Source organism: Anser cygnoides, chromosome 16 (genome assembly GCF_040182565.1).
Source record: "Anser cygnoides isolate HZ-2024a breed goose chromosome 16, Taihu_goose_T2T_genome, whole genome shotgun sequence".
In the NCBI taxonomy this organism is placed as follows: Eukaryota; Metazoa; Chordata; class Aves; order Anseriformes; family Anatidae; genus Anser; species Anser cygnoides.
The window spans coordinates 8,108,162-8,132,773 of record NC_089888.1 but is presented as its reverse complement, the minus strand read 5'-3'; the positions used below and the strand labels follow the sequence as shown (position 1 = coordinate 8,132,773).

The window sequence follows — 24,612 nt, the reverse complement described above, 5'->3', positions numbered from 1 at the left end:
GATCTATCCAGGCACGATGGCGCGCACTGTTTTCTGAAGAAAAGAAAATTAATTTTCTCACTTCTTTGTCAGCCAGAGCATTTTTGTCCAGGTGCCACAGACAGGGACTCCCCAGATAACTGGTGCATCTGCCGGTCGGCTGAAGGCGGTGTGCATCTCAAAAAGAAAAAAACCTCGAGAGGTTTTGGTCCGTGTACACGGCATGACAGAGCTCCCTTCGCTGCAGAGGCAGGGGCAGAGCCGGGCCCTGGCTAATTGCTCTCGTTCCTTGGCCTGGGAGGCAGCCCGAGCAGAGCGTGGCTGTGTGGCAACGCGTGCTTCCTGTAATAAACCAGCCATCAACTGCATGCATCTCTCGTTGCATTCACGGGAGGAAATGAATGTCTTGTTCTATTGACCACAGTCTGTTGAAATGCTTGTAAATATTACAGTCTAACTGTGATTAAGGGCTAGATTGCTTGCATGGCCGGGGTACGCGGCCCCTCGAGAGCTGCGCTGGAATGTCACATGCAGGAAAGGCTCCTTCCAGCCCTCCTGCACGGACACTCACGCTCAGCAGTGGTTTCTGAAAAGCAGAGATGATTTTCTGCATGACAGACTAGGCTGGAGGAGCGCTAAAAGCTACATCTACACCAAGACCACTAGCAGAACCGCCTGAATTTTGGGTAAGTCTTAATCTTGATCTGAAACTTGCACTAGTCTGGAAGTTGGGAAGAGCTATGAAATGTCATCAAGTGTAAAACAAAGCTCCATAGGTAGTAATTTTAAAAACTGACATAACAATCATTTTGTGGGCTTTTTATTTTAATAATAACCTATAAAAATTATATGGAAGAAGAAGGGTATTGAAATCCACGGTATTTTTTAAAAGAAAATGTCTGTAGAAGCTATTTGAAGACATGAGGCTGCAGGAAGACCTTAGGAGAGGCCCAAGGCAGCCCACCTCGCCGAAAATCTCCCCCCAGAGTTTGTCCGCTGGTAATCAGTACCCTGGTGTGCTTTCCAAGGAAGAAAACAGCACCCCACTCAAAGCAAACGTATGTGTGCCTTTCCTTGTGCACAAGGAAAATTGAAATGATTTTAAAGAAAAAAGATGCACAAACCAGAAGATAACTAAAAAACTACAGATCTTTAAAGTTCTGCTCTGATTTGCCTCAGTCCTCTGATTTCAGCCAAGCCAGTTTGCTCCCCAGACCTGCCCTGTGTGGTCAGTGCTCACGTTCACAGACTATTTCCAGCCTTTTGCAAGCACCAGTTTGTACAAATTTACAATTACTTCATATCCAAGGACTTGAACCAGGGGACTCCTCAAAGCCATACAGACAACTTACTAGGTTGGCAACCACTTACCTACAGAAATGCTGGGCCTTATTTTGGGGTTTTGGCTGACCTGTGAATTGGGTGCTGTGCCCCATGTGCCCCTTCCCCTGCAAGCAGAGGCTGAAGGTGCTGCCCGTGGGCAGGCTGGAAGCAGAGAGCTGCACAGAGCGTCTGATTTCAGGAGCCCTCCAACACCGGGACCTTCACAGACACCTCCGGAGAAGCGCCCTGCTGCCTCCCGGTAGGAGCTGGAATCCCAGAGGGGGCTGGTGAGTACCTGGCCCGAGCACCGGGAGGTGTCTGACCGTAAAGGCAAGGCAGTGCCTGGCACATCACCCGGCTTCCTCTGGCCTTGTGGCTCCCGAGGCTCCCGGAGCTGAGCTCTTAAAAAGTAACCGATGCCGCGTTGCTCATAATGCCAGCCATTTCACCCAGGGAGGTTTAACTGTCACAATACTTTCACCACCGACTCCCATACTTCTGAAGTGGCTCCCCCTTCATTTAGTCATTCTCACTCTTTCCAAAGAAACTTAGAAACCACCTAAATAAACCAGCACCAATTGAGACACTGCAAATGTCATAAGAGTCATTCATGCGTCTCACTATTTGTCCTACATTTGACTCGATTCATTCACGAATGATGAAGTCATTCATCATTAAGAAACCAAACCAAACCACACCACAATTTGGGAATCTTTGACTAGGCTCCCCTGGCAGAGAAGATCAGAGGGGATGATTGCAAACTCACACTCCTCTAATTTACTGCTTCTTTCGCCCTGGTCCAAATTATTCTTTGTGCGTTAAAAGCGAAGGTTCAGAGTCCCTGCACAAAGGAAGAGCAAGCATAAGCACTGAAAAAGGACTAAATGATGCTGTCACTTTGCTGTGATATCACCTGGTTATTTCTGCACGGCCTCGAGGTTTTCTGGTCAAGCAGTGCACCCTGGTGCACAAACAGGGCTGGCATATGTCTGTGCTGCCAGTGCCCCCCCACCAGCCAGGAGTCAAGGCACGGCCAACACAGGCAGCTGGATGGCAGCACAGGACGGCCCGCTCTGACCTTTACTTTGACACCTGACAATTATCCACGTGGAAAAACTCTCCCTCAGATGCAAACGTATCCCTCCAGTGTCCATGGGCAAAAGTCAATAAGTTTTCTCACTAAATCTAGTTCAATTACGATTTCACTCTAAAGAAATCGTGTTTGTTCAGCTGAGGGCAGAGTTTAGTCTGTGTTTTGGAATGCAAACAGACTCCAAATTAAAAACCCACAAAAGGACATGGCGTGATTAAAATGGGAACTGCGTGGATTAGGAGAACCTGCAGGAAGATGAAGAGTGTTAGGCCAGCTTCTCACTTAGCGAGTTAGTGTTGCTCTGCTGAGTCACGTAGGCATCACCCTTGAAGTCCTTTGATCCCCAGTGCTCTTACTCCAGGTTAGAGTAGCTGAAGATTTAACTCTTCTGTATCTCACAAAATCCACTGGTTAAATCTAACCCAGGTTCAAAGTCAACGTTATCAGGCCATTAGTCACATGAATAGAGAGCTCAGATATTTAATTGCCGAACAGAATGTAGTTTTCATAGTAGACGTGCACCTAAACTGGAGAACAGGAAAGCTTCCAAAGTCGGGAGTACTTGGATTTAGGGTTTTTGCACAGACCCCTTTCAGAGAGAGGATCCATCTGTGAAATTCACAGCTGGATGTACGCCCAGATTTCTGTGCTTGCAAAATTGAAGCATGGGGACTTGGAGTGATGACTCAGACACAACTGCATTGTTTATGCATTTTAGCTTGGCTTTTACCTTCCTCTGTTTTCTTCTTGGTAAACACAGAGAAAGAGTGTGAAAGTTAGCAGCTGGATGGAAATTCAAATTAGAAGCTAATATGCTGGGAAGGGCGTTTCATGGTCTTCACAAATTTGCTTTGCTCCCCCTATCTCTGCCTCTCCTGCTGGCAGGACTACAGATGTGCTGCTTGTTTTTCAAATCACAGAAGTAGAAATGACCTATTAGGTCATTTAGTACCTCTCATAGCCAATGCAGAATTGTCTTCTTGTGCATTTGTCCAGTCTGCTTTTAAAATTCCTCTAAAAACACACTGCATCCAAATTAGAGCAGAGAAGTCTCTTGGAACTGGTGAGTAAGCAGCACTATAAAATGATCTGCAAGTATAAGGCCATAGCAGCTTCTGCTGGGCAGAAAAGCTCTCACTAATTAGAGCTAAATTAGCTTTCATTATTTAGAGCTCTTGTAAGAATATTGTGTTTCATGGGAAATTCAGATGATTTATCCTCTTTTTTTAAATGCTCAGGGATTTATAAATAATCAGTATTGTATTTTTTAAGAAATAAAGTATGAAAACCAGACGGAAAAAAAAGAAAGAATTTTAAATTAACCACCTATAGGGCTTCACTCTTGTGTGAAAAAAAATCTATATGGACCAGAAGCCCCATACCAGCTATCCACGCTGCCTGGCAGTACTCAGCTGGAAGGGTTCTGTTTGTGTGAATAACGCTGCGAATCCAGCTATTCTTCTGTAGCTTTAGACTTTATAACTGGCTTTCAGCTTGCACCATAAATAGCCTGTATATCTTTAAGATGGTTAATTTTGCCAGGCATCTTATTTCACAATAGTTAAACGTGCAGATGTTGTCCAAACTTTTCAAAGCAGCAGGGCTCTTTGCAGCTGCTTGCAAGATTTCAGAAGTGCAGTTTGAAGATGGCTTGAGCTGCCTTTTCACTCGCCCTCTCAGCGGGAGCAGAATCCTCCCATTATACTGTGCTGGAAGGGGAGAAAACTTCCTTCTCCTACCTTTGCACATTCTTAACATGAACTCAATTTGTGACAAATGAAACTGCAAAGAGCAGCAACGCCAAATGCAGGCGCTCAGGGCTCATGAGTCAGAAACCTAATAATCATGAGATTGGTTTTAAAAGCAGGCAATCACCCCCCCGCCCCCAAAATTGCATCATTTTTGCCTGCCTGGGTTTTGAAAGATCAAAACACTGAGGCTCCTAATTTTAATGTTTTGTATTTTCTTGGCTTAGACTTGAAAAGATCACTAAGAACAAAAACCTCTCATATTTTGCTGCAGTCACCTGCACAGGGACTTTAAATCACTAAGAATGTTCCAAGGCTCACAATGAAATTGCAAAGAATGAGCAAAATCTTTGAGCTGCCATGTGGATGCAAGCCTGTTCACATGTATATTCAGTTACACAGTACTATTTTTAAAGGGGAGATAACAAGATAAACCATGAGGACAAGCACACACCTAGCTGCTAGTTTAGCTCTCAGGGAGGGCACAGCTCCCCCCCGCAGCGCATCTTTTTAATAAACGAACCCAGCACGTTGCATCACCTTTGCTGGGAGTTACCAACGTCAGGATTCATTTTGAGGTGGTAAAGGCACAAAGCTGCGCTGGTGCAATTACTGCCCATGTTGCGTATGCGAATCCATTGGGTTACGTAGGCTGCAGCTACCCCGACAAGCTCAGCCAGCTGAGCGGCACTGGTGCTGCCGGTGAAGCCCTCCCCATGCGGATGTACAAAAGGCTTTCAGTGGAGCAGCTGGTGGTGGTTCCCTGCCTTGGCACCGGCTGTGCTGATCCCAGCGCTTTTACACCGACGGAGCTGTGTCTCTACAAGGGCTCATACCATAATAGCTGTGTTAGCAAAAGAAAAAAAATCAACCACCTTAACCAGCATAGTTCTGTGGTAAGCTGCCTAAGTGTAAATCAAGCCTTGTTAAAGGCTTCCAGAAAGCACTCCTCTGGTTCAAGGCAAAACGGTGAATTCAGCTCTAGAAGGAGTTAACCCCCTTTCCTGCTTTTGCACACTTTTCTTATAAAAGTGCTATCTGCACATTTCTTGCGTCTCATTTCCAAAGGCCCATTTAAAAATAATATTGTCAAAACAGTCATGACTTTGCCTGAACTAAAAGACTTTCTGTGTAGAGCCCTCAGTGTCACCCCTAGCTGACAGGAAGACCACTGATTCATTTTTCTTACACCCTGTATTTGCTCGTGTGACAGCTTTGCTCTTTCTCCAAGCTTTGCCCTAAGAAATGAGGGTGTTTCTAACAGCCACACCTGTTCTCAGTGACAGGTAACGTACTGCTTGCCAGCAGTCACTCATTCACTTCTAGAAAGCGGATAGCACACTTTGATATACACGGTATGAAAAGAGTGAGTCTGATGGAAAGACAGAAAAAGGAGCGAGTAGCTTTGCCGTGCCTCCCGTCGGTACCTGTGTGCTTTCACAGCCTGGGGGGCATTTCCAGGCAACGGCCCCAACGTGCTGTTGGTACCCCCACATCTGCAGGAAGGACGTGGCTGGGGGACCTGGCAGCGTAGGATGCTCGAGGCTAGTTTGGTTTTAGCAGCCTTGTTCTGCATCACCTTGGGCACCTCAGCAGCTCCATGCCCCCGCTTTGTCCAGCTTGTAAGAGCTGGAGGAAAGCCTTTCCTGCTTCTTTCTGCTGTGGAATTGTTTTAATTCATTACTGTTCCTCTGCACTGAACGAACAGTGTCACTGGACTGAAAAATGTTATTGTTGTTATCCCTTTAAACTGAAAGTGGATTGAAGGAATAAAAGTAGATGTATGGTCTGTTTTGGCAGATGTCTTCCAACAGATGGGTGTCTATGGTCGTCTTTATAAGAGCTGTCTGCTGTCTGTGATTCAGACCGTCTAAGGAATGCCATGAGCGTGGAGTAAATGGACAGCAAGTCTGGGAAAGGACTTTATTGTGGTTTAGAAGCTTTCAATTCCCAACTGCATGAACAAGTTCTTTTTTTCAAGTAATTCTGCCAGTATTTCAAAACTATCATTGAAAATTGCTTGATGCCTTCTGAAAACTAAGTGCTTGCTGCTGATAACAGTCCGCTGTTTAAGTCTTCAAACGGTGGCATGCCTTCCACCAGCAAATCGCCAGGATTGGGCTTTATTGTCTTGGTGCATGGGTTGCTGGTGGGACCCTGCCCACTGAGGCACGGAGCAAGCTTTCACGTACCCATCCTGCACTGTCAGTTCTTGGCGGCGGTGCCTGTGGTCTCCTAATGGAGTCTGCATGTTCTTTCGAACAGGAAACGCTTTGTAACACAACTTGCCTGTGGGCACTTACTGCACCAATTAAAGATTCCTGAGCTCGAGAACAAAGAGGTGCCAGTGGAACTATGGTTTTAATCACTTGATTCATTTTCTTCCTTCCTCCACTGCTGATTTTAGATGTATGTGTTGTTTTTTTTTTTCTCACTTTGCTTTGTTTTGCATGTTTTTAGGTGGCAGGACAGTCACTCAGAACTACTGGGAAAAGAGCGTTTTTGAAAAAGGGCTAAATTTTCAAATAGTGAATTATTTCTAGAGGTGAAGAGCAACATCAGATGCCTGTCTGCCATAACAACACAAATACTTAGCTCTTATTCAAGTATGCAGCCATTTCTTTTCTTCCTGAGAGTCCATGTGAGTTTTAGTAACATGAATTAATTAAATACTTAACTGTACTAGAAGAAAGGATGACAAGATTAATTTTATTAATGGTAAACTGAGGTACAGAGAAGTAAAATACGTTGCTGAAAGACCATGCTCAGACACAACCCAGGAGACCTGCCTCTTGATAGAAAGATCCTTCTACTTCCTACCAGCAAACCACGGGCTCTGGGGAGCAGAGCCACCTTTTTGTTCTTTTTTCACATCACATCTAGCAAAAGCAAGACTCTGGAACACGAATGAGGGACTTAGGTCCTAACACAAGCATACAATAACAGTGATCCAGAAATAAAGCATGTAGTGTACCCAAGGAGTGGCATCAAGTCCCAGTAGAGAACAGAAAATCTGGAATAAAGTGAGTCAGAGCATCAAGAATGAGTCTGATGAATACCCTGATTTGCTAGAGTGCTTGAGCAAAACACGGTGGAGAACGTACATGCTTCACTCTTAGTCAAACCCTGTCTGAGCAGAAATGACCACACCTTCTATGAAAAGTAGTTCTAATTAAAAACAGAGCGTGCCTTTTTTTGATGCAAACTGTTGCCCTTACTGAACGACAGCCCATTTGCAACATGCAAATTCCCTCCTGTCTAAAGCACCAGGAAACAGGAACATTTCCCCCCTGCCCTGGATTGCTCTTCTCTTCTGTGCATTTGATGAGCGTAGATGCACGATGAAGACAAATATAAATCAAACTAAAACGTGTTCCCACAGCCACCATCTTCTGTGCTTCCTGGCCAGGAGATCAATACAGTGCTACAAGAGAAAGGCAGCTTCTCTGCAGCTGGCCGGATCCCTGCCCTCTGTTAGTGCTGCTCCGCTGCTCTATAATGCACGGAGGGTGTAAATTGCCTTCACCTTGCAGTTGAGGATCCCCCTGCACAGGGAAATCCCCAGCTGACACCAAGCTGAGAGGGTTGGTGGCTCTGTGCCACCCTCGCCATGCAGGGACTGGGGAGGGTGAGGATGCTCGTGCCATGCTGCCACCTGAGCTGAAACCCCAAAAGACTTCTGGCTTTGAGGTGAGGACGGTGCCCTGCAGACAGTGGCAGAGCATCCTCCTTCCCCCAGCCTGTGCTCACCCTCTCCTCTCATCCGCACACGTGTCGGTGGATGCACGCTCCCGAGGCACATGTGGGACCAGCGCAGATGCAGAGTAGGCAGCGAGAGACCAGCGCTGGCAGGAAGGAGGTCAGAGCCTGGCTGCTGCTTATGCAGGGCTGACACAGTAGCTTTGCTTCCCCAGGGGAGCTGGGGTTTCCTGGAGGTGCTCAGCCCTGGGCCTGACAGCTACGTGGCTACGGAGAGAAATGCTGCTCGGAAAGGGTTTTTCCTCTCCACGGAGGAAAGAAGAGATTCGCATTTGATTTCATGCCACTGTGGGTTCAGACTGTGCATTTTCTTGCAGTTGAATGAAAGAAAGAACACAAAAAGAAAAAGGAGAGACCTGGCACGTTCCGAGTAAGGGCAATGGTTACTGCGGTGGCGAGCAGAACTCCCAAACTAACAGGTTGCTTGTAGTGAAGGTGATTGAAAGTGCCGGGTGATTTACAGGCACCACACTGCACACACTGCAAATTCATTTTCTGAAGAACTATCTGCCGCATCTGAAATTTTCTGTGAAATACATGAATTCACTCTAAAGCATCTCTGCTGATCAGCAGTCTGATTAACCACTACACAACCATCTGCCTTGCTTCTCTCCTCCCCATTAAAGATTACTGGTGCACCAAAAATAATTTAGAGATCCTGTATCAAACAGGCAGTTCTGAGTGTCAGATGTGGTTAGATAGTTATCATTTGAATAATGACAATCGTTTTTCTTTGTAAAGTAAAAAGCGCACAACATGACAGCCGAACCTAAAGGAAGGACTAAATCTGAGGCAGGCAAGTTGGTAACATGCAAGACAACAGCTACACGTCTGTTTATTTGTATGGGAAGACCTAACCCCATGCTTTACACTGAACCTCTATGAGGCACTTGTAGATCGTGTCGCATCTGAGAGCTTTGTCTGCGATGCATTTCCCCTCCAATTGCTCTTGTCACACGATCGCTGTCTCTCTGTGTCCCAGATGGGAACTGCAGCACACGGCGGCTGAGCAGCTGCCCCAGGCTGTGCAGCAAACCCCTGGATCTGCAGCAGGGGCACAGGGCACGGCCGCAGCCCCCAGCCCCGGCCACCCTCGCTCTCCATCCTGCCCCTACAGAAGTCAGCACCGATGGATTTTGGGTGGTGCTGGAAATAATTATATTTTTTTACAGGACTTTTGCTTTAAATAGCTAAGCCGATTGTTCTGAACGTCCCGGAAGAACGCAGCTCTACTTGTTAAGGTTTTGTGCTTGGTGGTGTAGCGTTTACCACTGTGGCTGGCTTTGGTTATGAACAATATGAAAACGAGGCCTCATCTGAAACATGCTGAGCACTCTTTTCCTACGGTATTCACTTGCATTTGAACTAACTAATCGCTTCTTGCCAGCATTACCTGTTGAGTCCTGAGGGTTTTCCTGACCATGGCTTATCCTCTCTCCCAAAATATTTCCAACAGTAATGGGCCTCTGAAGCAGAAGTGTGTAATAAATGCTTCTCTGCCAATCTTTCATGCATAGTCCTTTCCTCTGGGGATCCCTCTTCACTTTTTCATATCAAAAAGTTACAGATCTATCTATCTATGTGTTGTTTGTTGGACAGAGAAATGGTGCATGGAGGAATATGTATATGGAGATACACATATGGGAGGCAACGTCCAACCTGCATCAGTCTCCCTGCTGGCTGCTTTTCCAAACCCAGCCTCTGGGACTCTAGACCTCCAGCCTTCCTTCCAGCAACCACACACTTTGCCATTTGGCCTTGCAGGGGCAAGGTGAGAAATTGCAAGTGGGCTGCATAGGCTGGGCAGGGCACCTGCTGCCCTAAGGAAGCACAGGTAAGAGGAGAAAAGGACAAAGGTCTCCTTCAAACAAAGCACATGACAGATCTCCACATCTGCAGTATGGTCAGAAATGTGTTACAGACACGCTGAAGTTGTCACTAAGGTAGCCAGTATGGCTGGTACCAGTTACGCAGCTGCTGTGCGCAGAGCTCCTTGCACACAGCACAACCAACCTGAGAAGACAGGTAAACGTTCGCCTTTGCCTGCCTTAAGGTCCTCACTGTTTCAGCTGTGCTACTCAACCTGAAGAGCTTACAGCCTCGAGAGCTACGGTCACATGTTTGGCGGTAATCCTCCTGTGGAGGTGGAACTGGCTGTTATCTTTACACGGCAGGATGTAAAGAGAGATTAGGTGTGCTAAGCCCCGAATCTTATGTGCCCCGTGGAGCAGTGAAGACTCTGAGAAAAGAACAAACCATGGGCTCAGAAAGAAGGCCAAATACCTTTTTTTTTTCAGCAGCAGCAGAGAAGAAAATAGTGAAGGGTCCTGCCAGCAATGGCAGTTGGAAGAAGTAAATAGAAACAGTAATTGTGTTATCTATGAGATGTTATTCTTGGTCACTTCCAGGAGAGCTCAAACAATGGGACACTGTACCCTCTGTGAGAGGGAACAGCTCCAGCAATGAGGAACTGAGGGAGCAGGGCTCGTCCCAGGTCACACAAGAAGTTCATGGCAGAGCTGAGAATAGAAGCAAAGCCCAGAACAGCAGGGCTGTGCGCTAACCACGAAGGCAAAGGACGAGAGCTGAGAAGAGGAGGTCAGAACTACAGAGAGGGTCGAAAGCTGGACTGTCAGCAGAAATATGGAGAAAGAAGAACAAAGAAGAGGGAGGAGGAAGATGGGGGAAGGGAAGAGGAGAGAAGGGAAGCGAGAGACACCAAAACAGCCATTGCCTAAGAGTCTGTACACCAGTGGCACTGCAGCGCACTCATGCCAAGCCTAGCTGGGGAACCATCATCTCAGCATCTATCCACGAAAAATCACAGCAAGGCCTAACAGCTCACTTTATCTCAGAATAGCTTTCTGGATAAAAGGGATTTGAGGGTAAAGCCTCCATAATCCTTTGGGTTTGGTTTCTTTTAATACTATAAAGCACAAAAATAAACTTTCTAGTTAGGAAAAATATGGCTTTTGTTAAGTTCTGAGTCATTTTCCCCCAGCAGCAAACAGAGTGGCTTTTCAATTCAAGCCTTGAACATTTCAGAATCAAATGTTTTACAAAGTCCTAAAGTAAATCACAGTTTTCCGAGTCAGACGTTTAACTAATGTAAACTCACTGAGGTCAGTAAGGAGGCTGTATGTAACCAAACTCACCTTGCTCGACTTGAGTGGCAGAATTGATAAATTAATCTCTAGTCTGAAATCAGTTCGGAATGACCCAGTCAGCCAAGCAGAAGCCTGGAATTTCATTTCTAACTTGCTGCTATTCTGCCTAATGGCTCCTCTTAGCAGAGGTCAAGCACATCCCATGTGAGCCATGCTCTATTTACATGTTTCTGGCCTGATTCAAAACCCATTGAAATTAATTTCGCAGTCCATTTTGGGAGTTCATTTAAGTGGACTTTGGCTCTACTCTAAAGTCTGCTAGCTTTAACTTCAAGTTTCACTCTTTTTATTTCTTTTACAAGGTTTGTAGCGAGTATTTCTAGAGATGTGGAAGAAGCTCTCAGTTTCTCATATTAAAAGTACCTCAGAACAGAGAGTTCAGTTTTATCATCAGAAAGATTATCTTGCTTTCTTATCATGCCCCATTCCTTGAACGGGAAGTGGATTTTTCTTAGCTGTTTTCTTGCAGATCTAGCAAATCTCCTAAATCAAATTCACAGTTAAAGCCCAATTCAACACTTCTCTTCAGACAAAGATACTAGTAAAAACTCTCCACATTTTACAGTCGTGGCACCCAAAATGTATCACCTGCATTTCAAACAGAGAGAAACAGACTCGACTGCTCGACTAACGGGCTCTACTCTGCCCACAAAAGCAGCAAGGAAGACTGTAGATGATACAACCACAGAGCACTCAGTACCTGAATCTAAGAAAATAAAACTTCCACAGGCACAATTTCACAACTCTAGGTAGGTAACTGCAGGAAAAATCCCAGACTACTGGGTGCTTGCAAACCACAAAACTGTGCACATTCACAGGATCAAATCATGCATGCAGTTACCTAGACTGTAAGGACAGGAGCAGTGAATATATGTGAAAGTCAGGTCTGTATGCTATGAGTAAAAGCATCATATATTTGCAGCAATATATCCAGCAACCGCACTCTGCTCCACTAAAATCAATGTAGGTTTTGCTACTTGCCGTTATGATTGCAGCAGCCAGCTCCAAATACTAACCTTGCATTGATTTCCTCTTGCAAGGAACAGTGACACTACTTTAATGAAAGAACCAATCAACCAGTTTGCCAATAGCTGCCTACCTAAGAATAAGCAGGATATGTTCAAAGAAAGCTTTACTCTAACTTATATTCATTCCTAAAGGCTAAATCTGCTGGGCTCACCACAAAGAAACAGCATTGTTTTACTTATCAATGTCCTACTGTTCATCTAGAACATCTGCAATAGTTTTGCCTGCAGCACTACCCCATTCATTACAGGCCTTGATAGACTCTTCAATGGGCTTTTTTTGGTACAAAATGTACAAAAGCGTTTTACAGAGTGGACTTTGCTCTGATATGAATAATAAAAAATAATTTAAAAGTGCATTTCGTTTCAGTTTCTCCATTTTCCAAACTAATGCTTGGCAAAGGGAAACAAAATGGCAACAGCTTGAAACCTGACAGCTCACTCCATGTCACAAAGCAAGACAGACGGTTTCTGCAGAACACTCTGTTTTTTGCTCATTTGCCAGAGTCCATTGCCATCTACCAAAAATGCAACTGATGAAAGACCAAAACTTACTTTTATGAGCAAACAGCAAATACACATCAAAAGGAGGCCACATTGTTTTTGTGACAAGGAACAGGTGTGATCTCTAAGTCATGAACTTTCCCCCTCCCTCCAATGAACCAATGAACCCATACAAGAGATGAGCAGTGCTTACCGTCGTCCAGATATGCTTGGTCCAGGTTCTGTTCCTGTTTAATAGTGACTCCAGCTGGTAATACTTCTTTCTGGTCGCTGACTGGTGGTCCATTTTTCGCTGCTCGTTGGCCTGAAGCTGTCTGCTGCTGGATCACGGTAGGATACGAACTCGGACTTAACCTCTGTGCTTGACTAACTTGGGGCTGGCTGGGTCTTGCAACATTGGATGTGAAATTTTCACAGCACATGATGTGCTGAAATTCTTGGTGACTTCCACACCTCAGCTGCTGGTTGGTTGGAGAATAGTGAATCACTGGAGAGGACTGCTGGTTGCCTGGAGAGTGGTGGAGCACTGCTGAAGTTTGGCCTGGAGAACCAGCATGCACCAACACTGACCTATGGGCATCTGAAATAGCAACTGGTGTAGCCATCAAACTGGATTGCTGGTAGCCCAGTTGGCTTGGGCTAAGGCTCTTGCTTCTTTGGTATATTACAGCAGCTGGATTCTGCTGATGGTATCGCGAATCAGGAGAAGAAAGGCCTGAGCGCAACTGCTGGCAGGGAGCCATAGTGGCCACAAGACAGGAAGGGGATTCGGTGACCATTGTGTGCTGTGAATAGTACGGCTGTGTTACTGTTCCCAGACCACTGTGTACTGTATTGCAGATTAAGGCTGGATCATAGTCATCAATGGGCTCTGTTTTGATTGATGGTACTAGAACAAAGCATGCAAAGGATGTTATTTGTAACAGGCTGATGAGGAACAGAGAGGTTTTCCTTGGAGTAATAAGAGACTTAAGCCATTTACAAGATTTGCATGTGCGAGCTCGTATCTCACAGGCATTGAGCTTAATAAATATGCAATCAAGGGAGGCTTTCTCTTGAAAGCGCTTTGTACTAAGATATTCCTGAAAATCTTTAATCAACTATTTAACCACAAATTTCTGAAATTTGAAAAGTACAATATTTTAGCTCATATGTTAACTCACTGTAGGGCCATTCTGGAACACATGCAAAATAACAAGCCCATAGATAAGTGTTTCTTGTAGTACTTGCATCTCAAAGCAAGACTGAGTAAATAGAAATCCTATGACATCAACAACTACTAATTTTTCTGTCAAACATTTAGCTAAGTGACCAAAAGCAGAATTTAATTATTTTAGGGCTTTCTTTTAGTTCCTTTGTTACATGTAACTTCCCCAGCACTGAGAGCTGAAGACCTTTCTGACACCATCGTTTAAAAGACCATGATTTAGTACAAGTTGTATGAATCTTGGTGTGGATAAACGATGGTCCTCTAAAGACAAATTCTGACATTTCTAATGCTCATTCTGTCAAATCTTCATCAAAATTCGATACAGAAATACCACGCAATGGAAACTATATAATGGTCATGCAACAGGGTTATTTTGGGGAAGTATAAGGTTTTCTACTCTGAAGTGGTCTATTTCAGAGATTGTATTGAAATAGTATTGTACTTCTCAATACTGTTCTCCTATTCTATAGGAGAACAATTTAGCAACTATATGAAACCTTTACATCAGTGATGTCCTAATACAGCTCTTAAATTTGGGGAGAGGAGCAAAAATTTTTAGGCTAGAGGAGACTGAAATCAAGAACCAGAATGAATGTTTGCCTGTTCTTAGAAACCAGCCAAATTAAGACATCATTTTAAAGCTTGAAAAAAATCTGGTACTATTATTTTATGCTTTCTGGTTTCCACAAGCACAATACTCCAATTTTCTCACAATATTTTTATCCTAGCCAAAGCTGAGAAATTCTGGGAATCTCATTAGTAATCCTGTTGCGTTTATTGTGAGATTGCTCACCAGTTCCCAAGAGGAAGAACATCAGAAAAGCATTCATATTTTTCTCAACCAGCCTCATTCTGAAGAATATATATTGCTCTTCTTCCTCCATACCAAGCCCTTGTTACATTTTCCCAGATCTGATGTTATCTTACTGTCGTACACGTCAACTGTGTACTGCTCCCACTGAAGTTGCTGGCAAACTCCCATCAAGTGAATCAGGCAGAATCAGCTCATTGCCAAGATAACTGTCCCCTTAAATTTATGGGAAATTCCTGATCCTAAATCACATGCACCCTTTAAACCAAACAGTAGCTGATGCTTAGCTGCACTCAGCTGATTAAAACAGTAACATTTAGATCCTCAGATAATGGCAACAAAACAACATAGCAGAAAATAAAATCTTGCTCATGAGAACAAGGCAACCACTTGCTCTGTCCCTGACAATTACCTGGGTGATAGGTAAAATGCTGGGGCTGGCTTCTTTTTCTTTTACCATTGATGACATAGAAATTCACCTTCACAGGTGTGCGAATGTGCTTGTTCCGGTACTCTGGTATTTCTACAAAAAGCATGCTCTGAAACAATGAAAGGTGACAGTATAGAGTTAGTAACTGAGGCTGACAGCAGATTGTTGGGTGTGTCTCTCACATTGCATGTCCAGAGGTAAAGGAAGGTAAACCTTCCAATTCATCCCTACAAAGAAGGGTATGTGAGGAAGAAAGGAAAAAAGGGCAGATGGTGAAAAACTGCAAGATTTTTGGTATTATGGTTTCTATGTACTGTATCCTCTGTGGTACTTGATGTTGTCCTGAACTTGGAGAGAGAAGTCTCAGCTACAAATAAAACACGCAGAATGGTAGTAAATACAGCAGTGCTGTTAGCCATTCTGTGCTTGATAAACAAGTATTGTTGGCAAACTCCCATCAGGTGAATGAAGCGGGATCAGCCCATTGCCAAGACAACTGTCCCCTTAAATTTATGGGAAATGCAACAAAATATTTCCTTATGGCAAATGCAACAAATATTGCAGATTTCCCCCCATGTGTTAGAATAAACTAGATTATTCTATAGGCTTCTTACTTATAGACAGCCGTATCCTGCTTCCATGGAAATTAACAGCGTCTCATTCTCTTCCGCAAGGACAGGCATGGCCCATGGCAATGCAAGTGCTAGCTCCTAAATGCACTGAACAACTACAGTAAGGTCCCATTAAGCAAAGTGAACAATGAGGCCTATTCCGTTGAAAGATCAACGTTAATTTTAAATACTGTAGTGCAAATCCTGTCCTCCACAGTACAGAGTACCCAAGACTTCCATACAGGCAAAAGGAAGTTAGTATAGCCAGCATCCTGCAGAGGACTCTTTCAAAACTGGGCTGATACAATAGAGTCTTCTGCAAGAACACAAAATCTAGCAGTTATTCAATTTGCTGTGGGTTACTGCTAAATGAATAGTTTCTTTTTGCAACACATCTACTGCTGAAGCATTTGACATTTGGTCATCACAGCAGTCAGATAGCTGCTCTTTCTGCTTTTGAGACGCTCTTTGAAAACTATCCCTTGAATACAAGTTGCTGTCTGAGAAGCTCAAGGAGAGGACATCCAATGTTTTGCATACTTACAGGCTGGCTCTTATCTTTATCCACTGTTGCCTCCATTTCCCAGATCTGCTGTCCATCTGGAAGAATATCACAGTATTAATGTACCTTTTTTTTTTTAATCATAAAGCTTGACTTAAAAAGTAAAAAAAATAAAAAAAAATCAAGGACAAATTAAGGGCATCAGGTCAGCAAAACTCTCAAAATTTACTTAATTTCAAGAACCTTCCCAGTTATAACCAAAAGGAATAGCATTTAATTTAAACACATCATTGAACACTTCTCTCGCCAGGAAAAGACTTACGTACATATTAAAATTAAATGTTTATGTAGAAATTAAGCAAACCGAGGAATGAAACATTCTGCGCAGGTGCACCATCTGCTTTTTGCCAGACTTGATTTCAGCCAAATTTACTTGATGGAGGGCACCAGAAGGTCAAATAACTCATTAATGGTCATAGTGGGTCAAGGGCTCAGCAAATGTTTTGCTGTTTTAAGCTAACATAGCTCCCCACCAGTGTGGTAGGAGACAGGCTGGGTGAGGAGGAGAAGAAAGGACTAGATAGAAATCCAGCTCTGGCACTGGTTGCATGGAGACTGAAGCATGCAAACTGAGCCGCTTCGGGGCTGACTTGTAGAGCTGGTGCACACTGAAACTGGCAGATGCTCTGAATTCTCACCGGAGCTTAGGTTTTTCTAGAAGTAGTTCAACAGGGACAGATTCTTGCTGTAATTGGGAAACCAGATACGTAGGATGCTTGATTTCTATTTGCATGCCTTCTCACTATTTATACTCATTTCTCGTATGTGCAATATGAAACCTCAGCGCACGACACCAAACAATACAACTCCTCTGACCAAGGAACAAGCCCAACACCTCCACCAGTGGATCTGCACCTTTTTGCTGCCACCACTGTTATAGAAAAGCCACCAGCAGTCCTGCCTGAAGTCCCTGCACAGGACCAAATATTCACCAGGCTTGGAGTAAAAGCACCTCACGACACGTACAACAGCCTCTGCCTCCAGCCCACAGGAAGTCTTCCTGCTCTTAATTACACTGTAGCTCGTACCCATTCTGAGTTACACAAAATGGTATTTATAAAGCAAAATAAAATATAGTCCCCTTGTATGTAATGCCAAAGTAACCCAGTGCTGTAAGCACATGAGCAGTCACAGGACATTTGTACCCAGACAGGGTGCTTCGCCTGGCTACAAAGGTTTCTTAAATCTACTGTCGCTCACAATTCCCAGAAACACTTCTTAGCAATGCCTTCCTTATTGGTTTTTAGATTTTAATCTCCACCCCTTTGATTTTAAATTCTGCCGAGTCTTTCAGCCAATTAATTTTCAGAAGAAAAATACCAATGGGAAAAAAAAATTTGCCTCGTACCTTTCTGAAAGTTTGATTTTAAAATGAACAGGGGACACGTAGCCAAGCTAACTGACGGGCTCTGAAGTACCGCAGCCGCTGGGCTGGTGTTTGTGCTAAAGGGGGGGGAGTCGCGGGGGTTCCCCTCCTGCTTGCCCAGGTCTGGCAGCACAGGGTAAAGGCTCATAAAAACGCTTCTCAGAGGACTTTTTATTTTTCCTGATTCTTGGAAATTCTGCAAGAGCTGCTTTTGTCCTCTGTTATTTAAGCACTTCTGCTTCTGGCGAAAAGGGAAATGAAAGAGTATTTTTAAATGCATTTTGCATTTTTTCTGTTGCTTTCTCTTTGTTCTCTGCTCCGCAGACAATGAGCTGACAGATGTGCTTGGCTCTCAGGACAGCATCTCCCGGAGAAGGGCTCAAGCTGCTGCTCCGCACCACAGACACTCCATCGCTTCATCCCTGGGCCCCAGTGTGCCCAGTGAACCCGGCAGGACCATGCCTCCCCTGGTATCCCATCCCCAAGAAACCTCTGCTACATTCTGGCCCCCAAACACTCACGAGGAGGAGGAGGGTTTCCCTGGATCAGTTGCCCACAGTGTGCCCCTTCCTCCCTCCAATCCTGCCCGGTCCCCGGGTGTTTCCTTTAGCTCCGCGCATTTCTTGCTTGCACGCACACACAAAACAGCACCGCTGCAGCATGACGTCCAAACACCTTGCTCCTGTACTGCCACCGCATTTTGGTGCACAGAGAAAACACAAAATAACTCTGACTTTTCTCTCTTTTCAGCATCTCAAGTCCCTCCCCTGTGAGTCAGTCGTCTTCTCCACGCTAGCATGTGGATCGGTGACGGCAGGCAGGGAGGAACGGCCAGAGCGAGCGCTGCAATTAGAGCCAGCAAGCCTCTCGCCTGGTTTGCTGTTTAGCCCTAACATCCCAGAGGACCGCTGTGCAAATGAATGGAAAGTATTCCATTATTTAATAATAAGCATTTGCTTCGGCCACTGCTCTGGACTGTTCCAGGTTAAATCCATACCCCTGTTAATGCAGCTAATGCTTCACCGTGGCTGGAATGGTAAACACTTCGGAAAAGTGGGAGGCTGTGGGTTTAATCCTGCAGATACTAAATGCACCATCTGATGACAGCACAATTAATACTTAATGGGGGGATTCCCCTTCGAGATGATTTTTGTGAAAAGAAACCATCACAATAGCTGTTAAGGAACCTCCCCACATCCCCCAAAACAACCCCAAAAGAGAAATTTTTATAGTACTTTGAGGAAGAGAGGTGGTAAAAGAAAACCAGAAGACACGACAAAATAAGAGCTCTAATAGAGATGTGCATCAGGAACAGTCTAAGCAATGCAATATGAAGATGTCCTGACAGCAAGGCCAGCCAAGTGAGAATACTTGACACTGTTTTTCCTCCAGGCATAATGTTTTCATCTTTGTTCCTGTACTGCTAAATTCAAACAGTCTGTGCAGATGCAGCAGCACTAACTTCACATGGAAGGTAGAAATCAAAAGGATTTCCAAAATGCAAAAAATAAAGGAGAAAGAGGCCTCAAAGTCATCTGCCGTACTCACGAGGCCTGTGAAGCATATGCAACCACAATCACAGTTGATTTGGTTTAGTAACTGAGCCACTGAAATTGCACTAAAAGCTAATGAAGCCAACCATAAAAATCAAATGATGTTTAGGCAGAGTCCAAAGTCTAGGGGGATTAAGAATGAGAATAAGCCCAACCGAACAAGAAATAAATGTATTAGGGGTTATCATCCTAATGATGATGGATGCTTCTGTTTGGATATATTCATGCTTGCAGCGGGCTAAACAGGTTCCTAACAAGTCTGTCAGCAGCATCGCCCCTGTTCTTTAAGCTCCGAAGCCCTGTTGAATATAAGCACTCCACAGCTTACTTGCTGACCTTTATGCTTAAATATCATGATGTGGCTCCATCTGTCTCACTGCTTCACTTTTATAGTTATGAATGTACAAACTTTAGTTCGAGGTAATTAGTATTTGCTTTTCCTTTAATCCCTCTGGATAGGCATGTTACAGTGAGCTTTTGGCAGAAGGATACGGGAAGCTGTGAATAAAATGAAAAATACAAGCACGTGCAGAAATACCTCTCTGATCTAACCTATCCTTCTATAATCAAGGGTAAATCTTTTGATTACTCGCACTCAGACAGTTAACAGACAGCAGGAACAGTAAATTAAGAAGAATTCTAAGGTCCACCTGTAGGACAATTAAAGGAAATTTTGAACAGAGAAAACTTGCACCAAACTGTCAGCACATTAGTAATTTTTTTTAATGCGCATAAATTGGAGCTTTTTGAGGGAGGGGAAAAGTAGAGTGAATGTTTCAAGGAAGTCATCAGCAAAAATGTGATTTTTACTGTAAGGATGTGCTAAAAACCACACTGCTGATATGATGGTGGAGCACGGACCCAGTACAAAAACAGCGTCACAATGTGCACGCTCAGGAGCCCTTTTCTCCAGCATCAGGGTTGCAACCCAAGTGGTGCCTAAAGGCCGCATGTGCATTTTGTTCTGAGCAGGAGGCTGGGCTCAACAACCTCCGGAGGTCCATTCTGGCTTTAATTATCCCATAATTCTGTCATGCCACATACGGGGTAAATGACTGGTCCTCTCCCTGCTTGCAGACAGAGAAGATTAATCCCCAGCTTTACTGGTAACTTAATATAAAGTCTACAAGTACAGATAATTGTGTATAATTAAACCTGCACTAACAGCAAAAAAGTAAGAAAACTACAAAAGCACAACAGCATCATTTTTGCTGAAGTATTTTAAAGATGCAGAGAGCGTGTGCTGGGCTGTCCTGGGAGCGATACGCGCCAGCCAGAGCACTGCAAGGATGTCCTGGTATGTGCAGGGATCACGTGGGAGCTCAGTGCCAGGTCCACGTGTGTGGTGTGTCTCAAATTCCACCTCCCCAATGGGGAATTCAATCCATGTCTCTGAAAAGAGCGGTAGTTCCACTCAAGATGATAAAATATTTTTGGATGTGGACCCTGAGGTCTCACCAGCCATGGCTGCCTCACGCAATATTTTTACTGTTGTGGTTCCCTGCTCGTTTAATGGTTTGTCTTAGTTGGCAAGTCTTTAACACCACAGGTCAGTTAAATGTTCAGGAAATAGAGATTTTTGTGCTGCTTCAGGGCTATGAGACTTAGCATTAAACCCCGATGAGAGATCTGATTGTGTCAGCACTCTTTGGAGGAATGAATGAGTTGTTGGAAGAAAGTAATTCTACCCTCTCTAGCTCAAACCATGATCATACCAAAAGTCTTGCTCCAAACTTTGGGGAAAATCAAAACGTCAGTCTGCATTAGGAACATTTTGGGTGATTCTCTGCAGCCCCATATAGGGCTTTTTTTAATTAGCCAATTAAAGGTTTTCTGAACCAGTTACAGCCTTTACACATTATTCACGATCTCTTACTCATGACTCTGGGGTCAGTAACTAGCAGAGAAACAAACTTACTGCTTTATTTGAACAAGCATGACTGATGGACTGAGAGGTTCAGGAAATTTTCTTTGCAGCTCTCTCCAACTGAAGACTAAGTGCACTATTGTGCCGACTCTGTATGTGATTCTGTGCCTGCATGTGATTTTATGCTTGAAAATGTACATTGCTTTTTCAGTCAAGCATTACACAAATTACTTAATGAACAACCTGTTACCTTTTTCCCAGGCAGCAAACCATGCGAGTTCCCCAAAGAAATGGAGCCTGGTAGCCAGTGGGGCAGCTGCCCTCGCTACACATTTCTGCGGAGTTCCCTTTGGGCTTGCAATGAATTGTCCCTATTCACTGTGATTTTTGGAAAGTCCTCCAAAAACGCACAGCAATTATCTCCGTGAGGTTTTATCGGTACATGACAGGCATCTCTGGAAAACAGGCAAGTCTTTTTAAGCCACCCCAAGAACAAAGCTAGTAACAACGAATGCTTTCCAGAAAAACAGACACTACTTCTGGGATGTGGAAAACTTATAGGCAGGGGAAAACGCACACAAAATCTCTTGCTCTTTTGGGGGATGAATTCTGGTTTCAGCTGGGGAGTTATTCTGCTTCATGTCAGTGCAAGGTTGCTCAGCATTACACCTGAGCAGTTGCTGCTTCCTAAGCTTTTACTTCAGAATAGTTTTCAAACTTTAGAGCAAACGCAGCATGAATGAATTTACAACTTGCAAAAGAAGAGCTATTGACTTTTTCACTGACTCTGATTTCTGTGGATTTCTTTTTCTTGCTGAAGCGAGACTGCCCACTGCAGTTAGTGAAGCTCTGTTTATGGTGAGCTGAGGCCAGTGCCTTCATTTTACTGAGGACGTGAGTTTGAGTCACCAAGGCCAAAGATACAAGTCAAGGTCTGGGAGGTAAAAGGCCAATGGATTAGTCATCCGCCATCCAGCCCAGCCCCAAATCTGACATTTTGCACAGTGAGAACAAGTCTAGAGAAGATTTCTCCCCAGCTATTGTTGAGGAATTCAATTCACACTAAAATAAAACATAAATACAGTAGTTGAGCAGTGAAGCAGCAGGGGCAGTCTGTCATCCCAGAGCTCTTCCAAATAATTCCTTATGCCAATTCATCAAAATAGATTTGTTGTTTTTTTAAGATTATACGTGTGTGTTTGTGTGTGTCTGTGTATAAATTATTAAACAAAAGCTCGTCTCAAAATAAAACCACTGGGAACCTCCATGTAATAAAATGAGTCACACCAGGATGTGATGACTAAGTGGGAGAATAGGGAATTCCACTCCCCGTGCCAGCTTTTTACATGATCAATTTTCTGTCAACAGGTGATGGGAGCTTGTCTCTCTGCCTTTTGCTTATTCCCAGAATTGTTATTATTATTTAATATTCTCTTTAAACAATTAAGATTCAAAGCTGAATAATCAGGACCAGGCACACTTCCACTAGGCGCCCCCATAGTAAACAGCAAGCCAGGGAATCCAGGCCAGTAGTGGCTGCCTGTGTTAATAAGGATTTACCAGCTGTAAAATTCCAAAATCTTGTGTCATACGGGGAAACCTTCCAAAACACTGGATTCCACCCTGTCTCGCTGAGTCTCTAACAGCTATGGCAACTCCGTTTCTGCAGCCACACACTTTTGCATTTTTGTGTGCGTGATCCTTAGATTTTTTCCTGTTTTGCAGTGTTTTTCTGAGATCCCCAGCTTAATGCCTAACAATTGTCCTGAGGGATTACAAGAACACCTGGGGCAGGCAGCACATTTCAGCCATGGGGTAAACCTGTGGGCAGAAAGATCTGCTGGGCTTTCATCAGCAATATCAAGAAAAAGCAGAAGGTGTCACATTTACCTTGAAACCCTTTTGTCTACATAGCAAAAAAGGGAAAACTCAAATCTGCCTTATTTTATACACTTGTCACTCTTCAAAATGATGGGTTTTGCTGTATGCCTTCCTCTTTTGCTTAGAAAGAGCAAACAGAGCAGAAACCCAAAGAAAATAAAACCATCCTGACCCTCCCCAGTTCTGACATCTTTTTGCATGAACAACTACCAAGCAGGTCCTCTGCTCTGGTTTGCAGCCACTTCAATGTGCTGCACTGCAAGGCATAATAAGGACGGGAGATTAACCTGTAAGGTGATCACCTTTAGCTAATGTAAAAATCAGATGTGCCTCTCAACACAGAGATCAATAATGTACTCCACTGGTTCAATCCATCGCTCTGTCGATTTAGGGTGGATCCAGCACCCAGCTTTAAATGCTAGGCTCCAGCCACAAACTGAGCAGAGCAGAGAAAGTGGTGGTGCGTGTGCGCTGTCTGAACTACTAAGCAAAGAGCAAGATAGCAAATATATTTCATATACTGTCTACAGAACTTCATGTTGCAAACAAATGGAATCATTTCAGATTGCAGTATCACTCTCGCTTTTGCTAACTCTGTAACTACTCCCAAAGACTTGTGCTTTCTTCCTCAGACTTTTCCATAAAAACAAATGAACAAACAAGAAAACCACAGTAGTTTGTTTCTTTGCTTTTTCCCTAGATGCTGGGCTTTTGTCTCAGGTTAAGATACCTTAAAAACCTACACTGTAATGGATGTTCATCAGCGTGTGTGGCTGAGTTAGGATCCAGGTTCTAAGATATGTCCTGTTCCCCTCAATTCTCCACAACTTAAATCTTCTTTTTCAGTTCATTAGTTTAGAAATTCAGTAAGAGAATTGGAGCTTGGAGCTTGCATGAAAGATTTACGGTTATTTGCTGGATTCAGACAGAAAACATCTCTGTTGGATGGATATGAGAAAAAAATGAAAGTTTTAAAATGTTTTAGGTTTCTCTTTTATCTTTAATTTGTCTGAGTAAATTGCATCATTAATTTTGCATCATTAAGTTCAAAGAGATAATTGTCGAAAATAGTTTGCTATTTTTTGCATTCCCCAGGACATTTTTTTGATCATTCAAGAAATTGTCAGACTACTAACTGGCATCTAGTTCCCTGTTTGGGGCACGGTGAGAAATTTCAGACTTGACATAACAGAATAGGGGAACATTACTCTTGCCAGTCTTACAGTTTCCTTTCACAACTCTCACAAAAGATTCTAATCTTCAACCCTGGTTCCTCACTATTATCAAAACCAATATACAAGCCACCTACTTTTCACATTATATGTGTCATAATGCCTTCCCATCACAGTTTTCTACAGCGAATTGTCTTGTCCAGAAGACTGTCTCATACTCCAAGTCATTTGACTGATTTCGAGCAGATACATATCAACTTACACAATTAAAACAAGTATGGGCTGTAAAAGGCATCTACTGCATAGATAAGAACATGCAATAGGAGCTTTACTCATAATAAAGTGTCAGACAGTATGTGCCTTGGGATTCCTGGGTCTGGAGCAACACTGACTCTGGACTCAGATTGATAGCATAATTGGGTCCAACTTCTTGTGTTTTATAAACAAGAATTTTTCTAGAGAGTGTAAATCTCAAAATCTGCTAGCTTGCAACGCAAAAGGAATACTGAAAAGTGCAAGTCTAAGAGCAAAATCCCTACAAAACAATCCCT

General features: G+C 43.8%; 1 protein-coding gene across 11 annotated transcripts in view; it reads right to left on the bottom strand.

The window, feature by feature from the left end:
* The window catches only part of NFATC2 (nuclear factor of activated T cells 2), a 111,870-nt gene that overhangs the window by 21,446 nt on the left and 65,812 nt on the right, over positions 1–24,612 (bottom strand). For all 11 annotated transcript variants that reach the window (XM_066978140.1, XM_066978141.1, XM_066978146.1 and 8 more), the window contains 3 exons: positions 16,205–16,260; positions 15,032–15,158; positions 12,792–13,487 (listed from right to left, as the gene is read on the bottom strand). In XM_066978140.1, the coding sequence (XP_066834241.1) occupies positions 12,792–13,487; positions 15,032–15,158; positions 16,205–16,260 (879 nt within the window). The remainder of the gene's footprint in view (positions 1–12,791; positions 13,488–15,031; positions 15,159–16,204; positions 16,261–24,612) is intronic.